This window comes from Mustela lutreola, chromosome 9, assembly GCF_030435805.1.
Source record: "Mustela lutreola isolate mMusLut2 chromosome 9, mMusLut2.pri, whole genome shotgun sequence".
Lineage (NCBI taxonomy): Eukaryota > Metazoa > Chordata > Mammalia > Carnivora > Mustelidae > Mustela > Mustela lutreola.
This window is the reverse complement of record NC_081298.1, coordinates 20,530,435-20,548,680: the sequence shown is the minus strand read 5'-3', so window position 1 is coordinate 20,548,680 and position 18,246 is coordinate 20,530,435. Positions and strand designations below refer to the sequence as shown.

Sequence of the window (18,246 nt, the reverse complement as noted above, 5' to 3'; positions counted from 1 at the left end):
AGGGATGAGAGCATCGCGCAGTCTGCAGCCTCCTATAGAATGTCTGAGCCCCACCTTCCCTAGCCGCAGGATAGCTTTAGGGTAATTTCTAGTCGCCAGCCAGGGCGACTAGAATCTGCTCATCTATTGTATCCTGACTAATTTTTCAGAAATTGTTTATTTAAGACTTCCACTTCTGAATAACAATTTTAATTGAAAGAAAACTGGAAGTGGCTGTCAAATCAGTTTCCTTACGCTTACAGGACTGTGAAGGGCTGTGGGTGAACTACATAAGGTACTTCTAACAAGTGTTTAAGATGTGATGGCCTGGCAAGTTTGACCCAGTGGGTTGACAAGTAACAGAGGGAACACCCCATATGTTGATTTGCTCAGGCCTCTGTATGGTCTTGAATAGATTAGCACTGATGAACCACATCTGTGACTTGTAGACCGACTCCATCACTGTCATTTGGAGAGTTTTAAGAATAGTGATTCCAGGATCCTACTTTTGCTGATGGTAGAAAGTCTGCAGTGGTCTAAGAGAATCTCATGTTTAAGATGTTGCTCAGGTGGCAGATTTATGTTTCCCTGGTCCTATAGAATCAGTGTCCGCTCACCCCTCTCTGAATTCAAGAATGCCTCAAATCTCTGTATGCTGATTTTGTTGCTGTGTTCAGTGTTAGGCGATCCTTTTATTTTTTGCTTTCATGTTGTGTGATTTGCTTATGTGTTTTATATATGCAGTTCATACTGCAGACTTTTTTAATATTACCGATATTAGATTATAGGTTAAATGATCTTAGATTAAGAACTGTAGTTCAGATAAACCACTTATTAATTTTAGTCATTTATTCTCACAAGGGAGATAACATTGAATACAAAATGAAATAAAAGTTAAATGTTTTTATAATTACTAAACTAAAAGTTTAGTGAAACATTCAAGAAAAAAATATTCCCTTGCTGATTTTGATACATTCCCCCCTTTTCATTTATAATTTGTAGAGGATTTCTCATTTTCCTTCCATTAGCATAGGGTTTTCAACAACAGTACTATTGCTGTTTTTGGCTAGATAATTCTTTGTTATGGAAGCTGTCCTACAAATAGGTCACTAGATGCCAGTAGCACCCCACAAGCTGCGATGACAGAACTGTCTTCAGAGATTCCAGTTGCCCCCTGGAGGGGGAATCATAAAACTATGATTTTAGGGACTTTTCTTTTTGAGACAAGTAAAAAGCCCAGGTATTAAATCTTGTATTTAGTGAAGAAGGGAGAACCTTCTGGTCATTCTGTTTTTGCTGGAATGGCTGCATTCTCTTTTATGGACTCGGAGAAGGATGTTTTCTCGCTTGTTTGTTAATTATACCTAATCTTTATTGAATTTTTAATAGATTTGTACTTTTTATATCCTTTCTTATGATGTGTAATAAAATAATCACATACCTGTGTAATGTATCTCACTAACCAGACAGTAAAGTCTGTGAAAACAGGGACATTGCAGTTTTAATTTACTTTAAGTAAACTTGTCTGGTTCAGTATTGTTTTGCAAGAGGGGAAGCTAAAGTCTTTACTTGCATTATCGCAGTTACTCTTCGCAAACATCATTATTATCCCTACTTTAAAGTTGAAGACACTATAACAGTGAGGTTAAGAAACTTTCCCAAGGCCCAGCTAGGATTTGAACCCAAATCTGTCTTAACTAGAAGCATCATTTTTAACCAAAGGGATGTATTCCCAAGTTTATTCTGAGCTTAGACTTAATTTGTCAGATACTTTAAAGCTAACAGATTTTATGGAGATTTATTTATTTATTTATTTTCAAGATTTATTTTGATATGCTCTTTTGTTTCCTTCACTATGGCTGATGATTGGTATGTATTTCAGATTTTAAAGAATGTGGAATCTTCCAGAAATGTTCAGCCACATTTCCTAGAATTTTTGCTTTCCCTTGGCTGGTCAGTAGATGTGGGCAGACACCCGGGTTGGACTGGGCATGTTTCCACCAGTTGGTCTATTAACAGTTGTGATAATGGCGAAGGACCTGAACAAGGTAAAACTCATCATGGTCATTGTTTTTCCTTGTTTTGTTACTCTTGGTTTCTCCCTCTTTACTATAAGTTTGTAGTCTTATTTTACAAAGAAACAAACCAGAGGTATCTTAAAGAAAACTTTTCTTCCCCTAATTCAACCCCTCACAAGAGGCCACTTAACACTAGTTTGTATATTCTTTCAGATGTCTTTTGTGTAAATGGGGAAAAAATTATAGACCCATAAAGGTAGTTAATACAAAATTCATGGCTTAAATATCACAAGGCTAATAAGTTCCCTTTTATATTGTGAGTAAACAAATTCTGTTTTGTATAACAGTATTGTAATAAATTAAGATTTATTTGCTAACAAGTTTGCTAATGTATATTTTGCCCAGTACAGTTTTCTGTTAATAGGTGTGTTTTATAGATATCGTGGCTATCATTAAAGGTTACATTCTTGGGACATTATATAAAAGCCTTTGTAGTAAACACCTGACTATCTTGGAGAGATTCATGCCCATATCTACAAATCTTCTTGGGGAACTATAATCAGAATAATAAATACCAGGGCAAGTATAAATTTAAATTTAAGACCTTTGCCCCTTCTGGCTCTTTGTTCTGAGGGCTCCTGAGGTCACTGGAGAGTTAATATTATCTCTGAAGTGGGTGATACCTGTGTCCAGTGCTTTGAATTATCAGAGTTGCTCTGTTAACCACATTGTATTCTCTCAAGGTTTCCCACTGAATACCATGGTGACTTGTGACCTGTCATTTTTTTCTGATTTCAGTCAAGGTTGAATGGAACTATTTGGGGATATACTCTAATCTTAATTTCCACATATCCTTTAATAATATGCTTGAGTATATTTAAGTCCTATAAGTAAACTGATAAAGAATATGCATATTTTTCAATTTGATGAATGTATCATTGGATGCTTATGGTTGCAGTAATAGAAAACTTGACCCAAACTGGCTTATATTTTAAAGGTCATTTATTATCTGATGTAAATTAAAATTCCAGAGCTTAGTGTACATTTTTGTTGTCATTTAACCAGCACCCTGTTCCCTTTCTCTGCAATTTTCCTTTAGCTCTACTGTTCGTATATCGATTTTGTCCCTAGCCTGGCTTCTCTCATAGTATGGAAAGGCCGTTCCAGGCTTTACATTCACATACCAACCCTAGCCCAAAGAGGAGAGATTAGCTGGGTCTCAGTACCTCCCTACACCCAGGTCCTGAGATACGCAGTGATTTGGCCACTCCAGACCTGTTGCTATGGCAGGAAAGATGGACTGACACTGGTAGAGAGCTGTAGACAAGGTACAACCTGTATGAAGAGTCAGTTTCACTTACAGTTCACACCTGCTACAGAATGCAGGAGGACGGGGTGGGTGTTGGGGCAATAACCAAAGTGTCTACTATAGTAGATGCAATGTGCCTTCCCAGTGTCGAAACCAGGATCTGGCAAACTACAGCCCATCCTATTTTTGCAAATGAAATTTTATTGGAACTCAGCTACACTTGTTAATGTATTGTTTACGACTGCTTTCATGCTGTGGTGCTCTCATACTTGAGTCATTATGGCAGAGACCATTTGGCCTACAAAGCCTTATTTACTAACTGGTCCTTCACAGAGAAAGTTTGTTAACCTCTGGTCTAAACTTCTGTGTGCCACATCCTCACCAACATTAGATATCTACCAGTCTGTTAGCTGAGAAATTTTCTGGTTTTTTTTTTTAAGATTTTATTTATTTATTTGACAGAGATTACAAGTAGATGGAGGGGCAGGCAGAGAGAGAGGAGGAAGCAGGCTCCCCACTGAGCAGAGAGCCCAATCTAGGGCTCGATCCCAGGACCCTGAGGTCATGACCTGAGCCGAAGGCAGAGGCTTTAACCCACTGAGCCACCCAGGCCCCCCCAATTTTCTGTTTTTTTTTAAAAGATTTTATTTATTTATTTGACAGAGAGAGATCACAAGTAGGCAGAGAGGCAGGCAGAGAGAGAGAGAGAGGAGGAAGCAGGCTCTCCGCCGAGCAGAGAGCCCGGACGCGGGACTCGATCCCAGGACCCTGAGATCACGACCCGAGCCGAAGGCAGCGGCTTAACCCACTGAGCCACCCAGGCGCCCCAATTTTCTGTTTTTAATTAAGATTGAGTTTCAGCATTTTTTCATATTTTTATTTCTCTCCGGAGAACTACTTGTTCATTTCCTCTTCCCAGTTTTTTTCAGGTTGTAGTTGGTCTTTTATGTATTACTGGTAGGGCATTATGTTCGTTTTAATTGAGAACTATACTAGCTCTCAGGAATGTTACTTTTGTTCATTCGTTCTTGCTGGCATAGAGCAGATACTATTACTCAGAATGCCTGTATATTTTATGTTCTGTCACTGACCATTGGGGAAGGTGGAGCAGAAGCAGAGCTGAGGAGCAGTAGAGAGAGACCAGAGACAGGAATGCCTTGAAAGCAAGAGTATGAAACACACAGACACCTGCCCTAACTCTGTTCAGAGGTTTGTGGTAGTTGTCTTCCTTTGGATTATTACCTCTTCCCGAAAAACTGTTTTCATAATCTGCCTCATACAGATGAGTTCAAGGCTTTGCTAATCAGAAGTAGCCTAATTTAGAGTAGTTTCAGAAACTGTGAATTTAAGATTTTATCATTTAAATTTAGTGTAAAGACATATAATGAACACTTAAAGTTTATTCTTCTTAAACACTCATTGGTTCTTGCTGGAAATGTGCCTTCTGTTGATTTCCATTTTATTAACCAGTTAAAATTTCATGAAGCAGGATGCAACTGATTTTTCCCACTTTTTGGAGCAATAATGTAGTATTTCTCATTCCTAGATGAAGTTATTTCTTCTGAAGACGTTGGGGCTAGCATTTTCAATGGACAGAAGAAGGTGCTGTATTATGCCGATGCCCTTACGGAAATAGCTTTTGTAGTTCCTTCTCCTGTGGAGTCCTTAAGTAAGAGCATTTTTTGTATGGTGCTGTTTTAAAATCTATTTTTGTATTCACTGATTTGTGCAGTATTTTTGCGTTGGGAGATATTCTGAAGTCATCTAAGTCATTGTTTAACTTCTAAGGCATGATAGCATTGAGATTATGCAGAGGTATAGGATGTTAGCTCTTCTTAACTTTCTTAAGAACACTAGTTAAAGACAGGGTAGACTGAACCTCTCATAATAATCTTTAAGTAGAGAAGGGGACCCATTCAACCTGTTTTTTGTCTTTTTAAAATTAATATATGGAAGGCTTATTTTCCAGTTTATTCATTTTTTTTCTCTATTTATGAATGAGCTCCCCACCTACTTGCCTCTTTCCATGTGAGAGTCTTATGTGGAACCTCAGAGAATCCTACAATTGGAAGATTCTCTACAATTGGAAGATACATCTGGCTGATCTTCTGACACCAAGTAGGAGAAACTGCACAGCCTAGAAAAGGTGGCAAAATAAGCCTGTTCTTCAAAGGATCAGGAGTGATTATTACTTCCCAGTCTGAACCCATAGTCTTATCTTGCCAAGAGCCTTTGCACCTCCCAAATTAAGCCCATTTCTTTGTGCCTGACCAGGCAGCAGGTAGAAAATTTTCATCTTCATTGAGACCATCTGTAGAATGGGCTGCTATATACATCACACGTTATGGTCTCATCTCTAGGCTAATGACTTCTCTCATGCCCTTATGCTGGTCGCCTCCTGACCTTTGTACTTGGGCCTTTGATTTCCTACACCAATGCCCCCGGCCCCAACCCCTGTCTTATATTCTCCGGCCAGTTGTGTACCTGGCAAGAGAGAGCTTTCATGGTCTAGGTCAGTATCCCTAGCAGCTGTTTGCCTTCATGTCAAGACTGTGATCTACTACTCTAATTCCAGAAGCCAGGCCCCATTTGTCCTCTCTGAGTTGAGTCCCTGCTTCATCTCTAGCCCAGCCTGTTTGCATAGCGGAGCTAGAGCCTTGTCCTTATACTTCATTTGCCACAGTTGGGTCTTCACCTCTTATCAGGAAATGCCCTGTGTGCTGACTGTGCCCCTCCTCCTCCGGTTTCTTGAGATTTGTTTTTGTTTGTTTTTTCTGACTCTGTGTGCTTGTCTCCAATCAGATCACTTCTTAATCACAGAGACTGGGTACTCCGTGGCTTCGGAATGCCCCTGTGCCACTTGGTACCATGCTACATGATTGAATATGTAATCAAAATAATTCAGAGAGTACCAGATGGCCTATATTCTGCATCTGAAAAGTCAAAATATTTTCTGGTCCTACCTCAGTTAACTGTAGCACAGGAGCTGACAAACTATGGCTCACAGGCCAAATCAGACCACTAAGAACAGTTGTCCCATTTTTAGCGTTGTAAATAAAATGCAGAGGAGAATATGCCATAGAGACCTACATAACCAGCAAAGCCTAAAATATTTACTGACCCCTTACAGAAAAAGTTACCAATTTTTTTGTCTAGAGGTATTACTTCTCTTAAGTGACTTAGGTTAGACAATTAGCATAATTGAACACTTCTCTAAAGAGATAGTAAATATAATTGATTTTTTTCTTTACTCTATAGCTGATTCTTTGGAAAGTAACATCTCGGACCAAGATAGTGATTCAAATATGGATCTTATGCCTGGAATTCTAAAACAGCCATCCCTGACACTTGAGCTTTTCCCTAATCACACAGACAATCTTAATTCCTCACAGCGGGTAAGTAACTTTGTTGATAGAGCTCTGAAAATTTGTCATGCAGTGGGAGTAATTATAGAATCATGCCTTTAGTCACCTTTTAACTGTAACGTAGAGAGTAATGGTAGCAGTACTGATTCATTAGTATCTTAATTTTTTAAAATCAAATTCTCACAGTTTTCTTTTTTCCAGCTTACAGCAAGTAGACAAATAAGACAGCCTCTGTTGTTTTCCTTGATTTGGCCATTTTGGTACCCATTCCTTCTCAGGCTTAAGTTTTTATCTGGTCCCTGAAATATCCATTAAAAATACAATAGTAGTGGGGTGCCTTGGTGGCTCAGTTGGTTAAACATCTGCCCTTTGACTCCAGTGATAATCTTGGGGTCCTGGGATCAAGCCCTGCATTGGGCTCCATGCTCAGCAGGGAGTCTGCTACTCCCTCTTCCTCTGCACCCCCCCCACCTCTCCCCACTCATGCACACGCTAGTTCTTGCTCTCTCAAATAAATAAATAAACCTTAATAAAGAAAAGTACAACAGCAGCTGTATGTTCCACATCTTTAATCATGCAACATTCAACTTAAGTCTACTCTGTACAAATGGTAGCACTTTGGAGACTAGCCCAGTGTATGACTAGATGTAATGAGTGAGACACACAGCAGTCACTGCAAGAAGGGAGCATTTTACTTTTATATGATTTTTCTTGCCATATGAGTAGATGTTATGTCTTTATTTTTGTTTTCTTCTCATATTACCTCTTCATCCTTACTGGAAAGTGGACAAGTGAGTGATAGGAGGGTATGGGATCCTTTCATAAATGTGAGAAGATTGATTTGTAACAAATAATAGAAAGACAAAAGAAATGTAAACTTGATTAAAGCAGAGGTTTTCTTGGCAGGAGATTTCATGTACTTCTTTTCGTGGTGGGGCCTGTAATTGATTATTCTTTCCTGTTGATGATTCTTCTGTTGGCATCTATAATGGACAGTTATTCACGTAATTGCATTTGCATGGCATGGCTCCTTTTTCTAGCCTCCAGCTTTAGTGAGGTTTCCCTTTGTTAATTTCTACACTACTATCTAAAATAAAAATGTTATCTCAATAGATGCAGAAAAAGCAGTTGACTTTAAATTCAACATTCATTCATGACTTTCAGCAAACTCTGAATAGAAGAGAACTTTCTGAACCTGAGACAGAGCTCTACTGGAAGCCTAAGGTTATACTATACAGTATTGTTGACTGCTTTCCCCCTGAATGGAGGACAAAACAAGAATATTTGCTCTTACCACTTGCATTCAACATGGAGTCCTATACAGGGAAATATGACAAGAAAAAGAAATAAAGTGCATAAGTATTGGAAAGGAGAAGTAATACTGTTTGTATTTGCAGATGACATGATTATATATGTAGAAACCCTGAGGAATCTTTTTTAAAAAATCTACTATATCTGCTGAGTGAGTTTATTAAGGTTATAGGAAAAAAGGCCACCGTGTTAGGCTGAATTCTAAGATAACCCCCAGGGACTCCTGCCCCCATATGATGTCCTCCCCCTGTGTGTGTAGAACCTGTGAATATGATGAGCTATCCTGTGATTATGTTCTGTAATACAGCAAAAAGGATTTTGTGGGTATAGTTATTAAGGTTACTTTGAGTTAATCAAAAGGGATTACCCAGGTAGGCCTGACCTAATCACAGGAGCCCCCCACCTTTTTTAAGATTTTATTGAGAAAGAGAGGGTGTTGCTCAGTGCTCAGAGAGCATGGTAGGGGGAAGGGCAGAGGGGGAAGCAGACTCTCCGCTGAGCCAGGAGCCTGATAGAGGGCTCAATCCCAGGACTACAGGATCATGACCTGAGCTGAAGGCAGATGCTTAACCAACTAAGCCACCCAGGCACCCCATAGGAGCCCTTTAAATCTAGGGCTAAAGTCAGATTCAGAAATGACTAGGAGCCATGGTAAGAAAATGGGTCTCTGAGTGTGGCTGGTGTCTGCCACCGCTTTGGGGAAGATCTCTTAGTCACAGCCATTTTCTGTGACTGCCAGAACACAAACAAAAATGGAAATAAGAATCTAGGGGAATTGCCATGGGCTATGTCATCCGAACACAGGTATATTTCTGTGCTAATAAAGCAGTTTTATTTTTAAAATTCAACTTAGATATGAGATTCTCTCTTTTGTCCACGTAGCTTTGTTTAGGGCTTTAGCACAAACTCATCCCTACTATATGCCCTCACAGTGGTGTTGCTCAGTGCCAGTTTGCTAAAGGGGAGTCGCAGAGGCCTGCTAGCCTTTCAGAGAAACTTCATGCCGATCAGGTAGGCAGGGAAGCCAGAAGCAGATTGCATGATAACAAAGACACAAGCAACTCTTTTTTTCATTCTGTTGACAAGGAAAAGGACTTTTTTGGCCTAGATTGCAGTAGGAAACCTCTGGCCTAGAAATGAGAACTAGAAGTAACTTGCTGATGGGACATTTTAGAGATTAGGATCCTCAGGCAAACCAGTGACGTTGCTGAGGTAAGGAAAGCATTCTGCTTACTGGCAGAAGATAATCGATAGACTCAAATCCTCTGAAGCCCTCATTAAGACATTGCCTGCAAATTTTTTAAAGATTTTATTTATCCATTTATTTTAGAGAGAGAGAGTGCACGCTAGCAGGTGGAAGGGCGGACAGAGGGAGAGGGAGAAAATCTCTAGCAGGCATGGGGCTCGATCCCACAACCCCGAGATTAGGACCTGAGCCGAGTCAGATGCCCAACCGACTGAGCCGCCCTGGCAACTCCCCCACCAAGTTTTAATTTTTATTAATGTAAATTATAATTGGTCAGTATTCCTTATCTTCTTTGGAAATCTAAGACCCTTGTTTCTTTGTTCTAGGCTGAGACTTGATAAACAGGAGTCAAAAAAGAGCTTTTATGCAAATATATTTTACTTTTTTTCTGAAGTGATTTCACTGGGCAGCTTGATGAATATGTGGTTGGGTCATTTTATTAAGACACTTCTTTTTTTCCCTCCCCCTTTTCCTGTTCTGCTTTTCTCTACCTCATATAGCTTAGTCCCAGTTCCAGAATGAAGAAGCTTCCTCAGGGTCGCCCTGTGCCTCCCCTTGGACCTGAGACCAGAGTTTCTGTAGTCTGGGTGGAGCGCTATGATGATATAGGTACTGTATAAGGACTTTGTCCATAAGTAAAATTATTGTAGAATGACAGTGACTTGCTGAATGTCTGAAGAGAGGAAGCACAGATGTGGTGTGGTGGCCAAAAGCTGGCGCTGGAGTTCAGCAAGCCTGGGTCGGCATCCCAGCTCCACCCCTCACTCAATTTCTTTAAGCCTTAGAGTACTCCTAGTTGTGATGATTTGATGAGACTAGTGGATGTAAAACTTTCAGCTATTCTCGATGTCACAGTGAATGGCTTGTTGTGAGTTGGTCCCACTCCATGTAGCTCCCGGTCACCCCAGGACCTCTGGAAAGGGGAAGAGGGAACAGTTCCCTCCCCTCTGGATGAACCCTACTGTCTAGTTCTGGTGTAAAGATTAATTTGTCCTTAGGAATTCTGCTGTGGGTAAGTTTCTCATGACTTTTATGTAAGCAACATAAGAGCATTAGAAATGCATGCTTAGCCTAGTATCTCATCCAGCTCAGGGTTTGTGGAAAAGTGTGATCATTGCTTTCCAACCAAGCTCTCGAAGACCACAGATCATGTTCTATAAATACTCAGCTTTAGATGCACTTAGCTAAAATTTGTCTTGAGGGAGATTTCTTTTTGGTAGGAATGGTCAGGATTATGTATTTTAGGATATCACAATCCATATATTCATTGCACACTTGTATAAAGAGATGAGGAAATTAGATTGCATACTATTTATTTTAGAAATATGAGGGAGATATTAATTGTAATGCTGTTACTTTCTTCCAGAAAATTTTCCCCTCTCAGACCTGCTGACAGAGATCAGTACTGGTGTGGAAACTACTGCAAACAGTAGCACTTCTCTGAGGTACACTCTTTATTTGTGTCAGGCTCACCAGCATGTCTTGAAGCATAGAAAAATCTATTCGTTACAGTATATCAGTTGTGATTTCATAAAGATAAAAAAACAAAAGGGATGGAGGCAATAGGAAATGAACATAAGGAAAAAAAAATCAAAGAAGTTGGTAGATACGTGCACAAGGTGATAAATTAACAGGCATTTTAAAATGGCATAATTAATTGCTATTTTATATTCATCTGCAGCAAAGAGAAAAATGAATAGGTGGGAGCAGTTAAGCATTAATGAAGACTGTAACACAGACTGCCAGTATTAGATAGAAGTAATAGAGTTAAATTGGTCAAAACATTCTGGATAGTTAAAATGTCCTAACTAAATGAGCTATTTAATGGGGAAATATTTCTAAGTAAAATGTAATGTTAACCTTATTATAGTAGTAAGATTCCTATTTTAGCTGCTCATACACAAAAAGGATAAAAGGGTATAATTAGATTCTAAAATTAGTAACAATGTATCTCTATAGGCTTTATAGTATCAAGACTTTCTGCTCGCTCGCTTGCTTGCTTTTGGTTTAAATAGGTATTTTAAAACAATTCACAAGAAGTGCCATTATCATCTCTGTTTTACAAATGGAATAAAATAGGCTGATAGAAATTATTCTTCAGTATCACACATTCAGTAAATGAAAGAGAAGGTGATCTGAACTCAGGCTTCTGACCCCAGATGCCAACCTTATTTCATACATCAGAGATCTGCCCTTGATATCAAGTTACATAACCTGATTTGTATTGCATGTAAGATGAATTGCTCCCCACAAGAAGGAGGAACTAAGTGAAAGTCCCACAGCTGGTTGCTGGATCTACCCCCCCCAGAGATTCCTCTCCCTTTGCTTCTACCCTGTGTCCCTAGTGGTTTTAAAACGCATTTTTAAGCCCTTTTTTTTATTAGTTTGAAAAGCCCAACTGCAGTGATGGGCATTAGGGCCAGGTGTTAATGGGGGTTTGGGGTGGGGTGCAGCAACGTGGGCTCCCAGAAGGAGGATTCTGAGCGGAGTGACATGTTGAGTCCTATCAGACTACATCAAGCTTGCCATCAAGTGTCCTTAATTTTCTTAAATTACACATGGAGAACTTCAGCTTTTATGTGGTTGGGGTGAAAAAAGTTTTCTTTTCTTTTCTTAAGATCTACCACTCTTGAAAAAGAAGTTCCTGTCATCTTTATCCACCCTTTAAACACTGGATTATTCCGGATAAAAATTCAAGGAGCCACTGGAAAATTTAACATGGTCATCCCGCTTGTGGATGGGATGATTGTCAGCAGGCGAGCACTTGGTAAGGCCTTCACATGTGGCCAGAGTTAAGGTTTCTCTCTTTTTTAAAATTTATTTGCTTTAATATTTTTATGAACCAAGAAGTAGAAATAAAGAAATGGTGATATTACTTAATAGATCCTACATGTAGAAAATGCTGTGGTTTGGGGCACCTGGATGGCCCAGTTGGTCAGGTGTCTGCCTTTGGCTCAGGTCATGAGCTCAGGGTCCTGGGATCAAGTCCCACGTCGGGCTCCCTGCTCAGTGGGAAGTCTGCTTCTCCCTCTCGTTCTCCCTGCTCATTCTCTCTCTCGCAGTTGCTGTCTCTCAGATCAAATCTAAAAAGAAAAAAAAGAAATTTCCAACGTTCTTGTTAACTAAGAAGCATGTTTTGTTCTTTTTTAACTGTGCTTCGTCTACTTAAGTACATGTAGAACTATAATTCACGAACTTCCAGGCCTAGAAAATCAGAGAGCTGTTTATAATCCAGGGCAGGAAAATGGGTTGTCAGACCAGATTTACTTCTGCTTTCCCTGGTTTATTTCTTCTAGCAGTTTTGTCTCAGTAGAGTGTTGTCCATTTCTCCAGGGATGGGAAGTTTTGCACATGGAATGAACTAGGTTTGACTTTGTAGAGAGTAGTTCACTTTGAATACTGATAGTTCACCTAGACAGCTCGTTACTCACATTGAATTTAATACCCTCTGTTTTTTCAAGGTTTTCTGGTAAGGCAGACTGTAATTAATATTTGTAGAAGAAAGAGACTGGAGAGTGACTCCTACAGTCCACCACATGTCCGCCGGAAACAGAAAATCACAGACATCGTCAACAAGTACCGGAATAAGCAGCTGGAGCCAGAGTTTTATACTTCACTTTTCCAGGAGGTTGGACTCAAGAACTGCACTTCTTAGACACTGTCTGTCTAGGACTCTTGAACTCCATTTTGGGGCTATGGTATCAGAGCAAAACAATTGGATAGGTGATCACTGTAAAAAGAAAAACCAATCACTCCCCAAGAGCTTACTGTTTAATCACCAGAATAGAAGAAACACATTATAAACCCATTTGATAGAAGACTTTTGGCTTTCTAGTGAAATGGGCTCCCAGACACAATCATATTCCTGCTGGTAATGATGATATACATTTTAGCCATAAACTTTCTTTTAAAAGTGACAATTTTAGTTAAATATAAGCCTTTTGAGGAGAAAGGCTTCCTGCATCTCAGTTAAACACGTGCATTGGTAGTATCAAATTTGCAAATTAGAAGTTGAAGATAGTTTTATACTTCACTTTTTAGGAGGTTATGTTCAGAATTAAAATCTGTCTCAGAATCTTCCAGGACATTCAAAGACTCATGCTGATGATAGCATGGAGGAGAAGGAAAGAAATCTCAGCTTTCTGCTCACTTGTAAGTTTATTTGTCGTCCAGCTGTCCACCTGACAGAAATGAGCATAAATGTGTTTTGTTTAGGTAAGAAGCCTGACATTAAAATATTTCATGTTTCCTCTCCACCTTTCACAAAGTTATCGTCCTCATTACTGCACAGATCTCTCTGAAGTCCTCAGTTTCTGGGCAGCCCAGGAGCAGATCTACATTGGAGGCATGGCTCTGTCCTTTAAAGAGCACACAAGTGGCGTTGGGGTTAGAAAGTGAGACAGCAGTGATGCCTCCACTCTCTCCATTGCTGTGTGGCTTGGGACAGGATGACAGGCTAAGCATTCGTAATTCCTCGGTTAAATTTTAAGAAATGGAAGTTCGCAACAAGGGTTGAAAATTACTTGGTTTCATCCATTGACTCTTATTTCAGGACCAAGCAGGAAACTGCAGTCGTTTATGAAGGATTCTAATTTGGGGTTCAGGAAACAGCCTCTCAACGCTACTAATTCAGATCTCTCCGAGGGCGCTCCTGGATTTCATCGTAATTGGCAAACATTAGTGACCACCCCCTAGGGTGACTGCTATTAGAAATGGTTGTTGTTATCATGTTTTCTGGACTTTTGCCAGCCAAAGGCACAACAAATCCCTGCCCGGGTTTTGGAAATATTTGTTACCTCACTGCTACTTTTCTGCCAGGGATAAATATTTTGAAGTGGCCAGACCCAGAGCAACCTTCCGAGGATTCCTGTTACAGTGCTAGAGTATACACTGCTCATTTCTCCTGTTCTTCCATGCTTTCTTCTTTATTAAGATTATTTTATGTTAAGAAAATAAGTGACATTTGAAGTCCAAAGAGGAGTGCTCACAGCTGTTTTAGGGGTGGTTTTCCATGTGAACTCTGGAGTCAATAGACTGTAGGTCAGGGCTGCGATGGTGTGTTTGGTTTGATGTTTGGGGAGTTCATTGAGGGGATAATGTAGGGCCTAGTTCCCTGTGCAGATATTTCTATTCCAAAAGTACGTGTTTTGTCATCTATGAGCAAGAAATTTGGGTATCATAGCAACTCTTGGGTTTAAGTTTGCTGTACCCGTTCCTTCATATTTGTTTTAAGCTCAGGTAAAGCTTACCTCCTCCTCCTGTGACTCCTGTTTCCATTCAGGGTATGGTATTTTTGAATGATTGATTTTCTTTTTAATCTGGGCAATAAATTGATGTTTCCAGATGGTAGCATGGGGGTAGGGGTGTAGGATAAAGATGAGCAAATTCTACTCTAAAAATATTTTATTAACTCAGCAGGTGTAAAGTGAAGTTTAACAACTTTCATGGAAATTCCAGATTGACATTTCATGGGAAAAATGGGCCTTTTTTCTGGTGGACTTGAACAAAGAAGGCTTAAGTCAATAGGCAACTCATAACATTCCAGAGGTTAAAAATAACTGATGTAGGTGTGCTTCCTCAGTGTGATTCTTCAGATAAAACCTTTAGCACAGATTTACTGTCAGCAAAATATACTGTGATGTGCGTGTTGAGGGTAGGCTTCCTGATCCTTCCGTTTGCTCTCATTTCTGGCAACGCTTTGTAATTCTCCTGACTGAGAAGTGAATAACTGTGTTGAATGCAGTTTGTAATCTGGAAGCCTATGATCTCCCAGGGAAGGAGGGATCGATGCAGAGTTGTGCAGCCCCCGAAGGCGTGAGATCCCAGTGTGTGCAGCACAAGTAGAACATAGGGGTACATCTACCTCATGAGGTGCCCCTTCCTTCTGCTCAAAATAACATTTACCTAAAAAGGGAGTACGGTAAGAACACTGGGAACCTTTCACTAGTATGGGTTTGAGTTCATGGTCACTAAGTTCACCCAATTGCCTTTGCTAGAATCACTTCAAGTAGAATAATGCCAGAGGAGCATATTCAGTCCCTAGTGATAACCTTTAGTAGTCCACTTGATAAATTTGGTAGCATGTGTTCCTAACCTTCAAAGGGAAGCCTGGACCACTTTGGTCTGTGGCTTAAACAGTATAGTAGCTGCATGTGACAGGTATTCTCAGGGGGTGGATGAGTGTGGCATTCGGTGACAAGGAAAGCATTACCCAAGGGACAGAGGCAGGTAGCCCCTTGTAGTCCTTTTTCCCATTCAGGAGATCGGAGCTTTCCTCCTCCTTTCTGGTTGGGAGCACTGACGACAGTGAGGAGGCTTTTACTTTTTCTTGGTCAGCCAGCTCCCACTTTTGTCCTGTGCTTCCTCGTAAGACCTCCTCCTACCTGGCACTGGCCCTCTGAAAGGAATAGTTACGTGGTAGGTTCACCCCCTCCTGCGCTGGCCATACACAGCCACGTGCGTGCGTGCTGTCCTCCATTTCCTGGTCCTCGATTTCAGGGTGGCCCATTCTCCTCCGGACTCCCTTACAAATAGAAAAGACCTACGTCTTTGGCCAGTAATGTTGGTTGCCCGCAGGCTGTGTATATGAGGCCTTTATGAACGGTTACTTTCTGCCTACTGTGGGGAAGCATTTGTGAGGCTCTCCGGAGTGATTTTCAGAGAGACCGTCTTTGGGAGCATTTATTTCCGTTGGAAGCTAAGACTTTACCCAAGGTGGAAATCAGCCTTGCTCAAAGACCCACTTTGAGGTAGATAGTAAAGATGTATTGGGGGTAATTTGACACTCCTGCTGGCAGTGGTTCTCCATTCAGCATTTTAAAACCCATTCATGTTATATCTTCCTGAAAAGATTTGATTTATGTGTTTACATGAAACAGTAAGTTGAATGAGATGGTCTGTTCTAAGGATTTCCGTGACAGCCTCTTTTCCTGAGATGGAGAGATTGGAGGTAATCCACCCGCTCAGCGTGGAATCAAACTGTGGGTTCTCGGTAGCTGAAGAAGCCATGTACTGTATAGTGTTTTTCTCAGAGCATCAGCTCACGTTCCTCAGATGCTTTTCTTTTTTTAATGGTGAGGGAAAAGGTGTAATTTGGGATTCCACAGTGCCTTGCATATAGTAGGCGCCCAATAAACATTTGTTGAAGCAAACCAAGTTTCCCAAGTCCTTGCCTCTTGCAGTGACCAAGAACATCTTTCTCCTCTGAAGGGCTTGGCAGTTGTGGCTAAAAAATAAACAGTATCATTATTTGCTTGAAATCATATATACAATTTGTATGAATTTCGGTATGTTGCCAAGACATGATCTTTTTCTTATTGTATTTTCTGTAAATATTTCTGGCACTGAACTGTAAAGTAAAGGCGAAATGTAAATACGAAGGTGTACCTGTGTCCCCTGCCTCCTGTGTTTTCTCTTCATCAGTTAGGGAAAAAGGCCCAGAGGCTTGTTTGTATTTATGCCGATCCTTTGTCCAGAAGAAACCCATGGAATATTGAATGTAATACATTTAGTCAATTAAATTTTAAGGAGATTCTTATCTAATAACGTTGTGTGTGCTTTTGGTGACAGGCTGGGTTTTGACTTACACTGGTGTTTCTAATTTGCTCTTAACAGAGCTGTGTGCTCTGCTTTGCCTGACCTTCCTAATTTAGATCTGTGGGTTTTCACACTGGTTTTTTTTTTTTTGTTTGTTTGTTTGTTTGTTTGTTTTAAGATTTTATTTATTTATTTGTCAGAGAGAGAGCGAGCACAGGCAGACAGAGTGGAAGGCAGAGTCAGAGGGAGAAGCAGGCTCCCTGCGGAGCAAGGAGCCCGATGTGGGACTCGATCCCAGGACGCTGGGATCATGACCTGAGCTGAAGGCAGCGGCTTAACCAACTGAGCCACCCAGGCGTCCCTTCACACTGGTTTTGTAGAGTTTCATGGAATACTGGAAGTTAGATTACTTTTTAAACAGAATTATAACTGACATGCAGCATTATATTGTATTAGTTTCAGGCTACAACATAGTGATTTGCTGTTTTTATACACGATTAATTGATTACTTCCATAGGTATAAGTTATTCTCTGCCACTGTACAAGTCATCACAGGGCTTGTGTAATGAAAACACTGCCAGCAGAAACCCGCCGTACAGAGGCTTGTGATCACCGAGGGGCCGGCTGCCTGTATCTTAGGGACACAGAAAAGCAGCTTTACCTTCTGCCTGCCCCAAATCCGGGCTCTGCCAGGGCTAGCAGTCAGGAAAGGGGAGACGCAGAGGCGGTCATCCTCCAGCCACCTACTGCCCCGTGAGTAAGGTTGGCTTGAGAGGGTTCCACACAGCCTGATTAGCACCTTCCTACCAAGACCACACGTGTGGGGAACCAAGGAAACAGCAATGAGAATGGTTAGGGTGCGCGCCTCTGCCAAGAGCTGTCCCTCCAGCCTATCACTGACTTGACGGGACATTAACAGGTGACTCTCTGAGCTGCCTTCCCTGTAATTGTGCGTCCACGCCTGCTCTGCCCACAGGACCTCTAGCCGGTCCTTGGTGGCCAGGGAAGCGTCAGGCTGATTGCACAGTGGTCCGGTTCCGGGCTCTGGTGAGAAAATGTTCATTCAAGCCTTTCCCACCAGTGCTGCTCAGCCTCTTCGGGGCTCAGTGTCACAGGATCCCCACCCCCACCCCAGCCCAAACCTCTCCTGGTCTTGGCCTCTAGGCTCGGAGTGGCACACACTGTAATGCCCTCTTGCCCGGGCCACCCCTTCTGGGGATTCGAGTCTCTAAGTCTCCGGGCTAAGACTCTAAGCACTGGCTTCCAAGCTCCGGCTCTCCCCTCCCCTCTCCTCCTTACACCCCTTCCCTACTTTCCCCGTGACTGGCCTTTTGCCTTTCTCCCTGAGCTGGTGGGGGGTCCTTCCGAAACCCCAAGCCTCCCCCAGGTCTACCACCGGATTCTTGTAGCTGCTCTCCTAGCCTGGAACTGGATCTGCCTGACTTTCTGACCCACGCTCCATGAGCTGCTGTGGCGCCGGAA

At 41.3% G+C, this 18,246-nt stretch overlaps 1 protein-coding gene across 7 annotated transcripts in view; it reads left to right on the top strand.

Moving 5' to 3' along the window:
- RALGAPB (Ral GTPase activating protein non-catalytic subunit beta) overlaps positions 1-16,773 on the top strand; it is an 81,729-nt gene extending 64,956 nt beyond the window's left edge. For all 7 annotated transcript variants that reach the window (XM_059133217.1, XM_059133215.1, XM_059133213.1 and 4 more), the window contains 7 exons: positions 1,862-2,027; positions 4,853-4,975; positions 6,565-6,701; positions 9,729-9,837; positions 10,595-10,673; positions 11,847-11,995; positions 12,690-16,773. In XM_059133217.1, coding sequence (XP_058989200.1) covers positions 1,862-2,027; positions 4,853-4,975; positions 6,565-6,701; positions 9,729-9,837; positions 10,595-10,673; positions 11,847-11,995; positions 12,690-12,883 — 957 coding nt within the window. In that variant the 3' untranslated portion in view covers positions 12,884-16,773. The remainder of the gene's footprint in view (positions 1-1,861; positions 2,028-4,852; positions 4,976-6,564; positions 6,702-9,728; positions 9,838-10,594; positions 10,674-11,846; positions 11,996-12,689) is intronic.
- Positions 16,774-18,246: the final 1,473 nt, after the last annotated feature.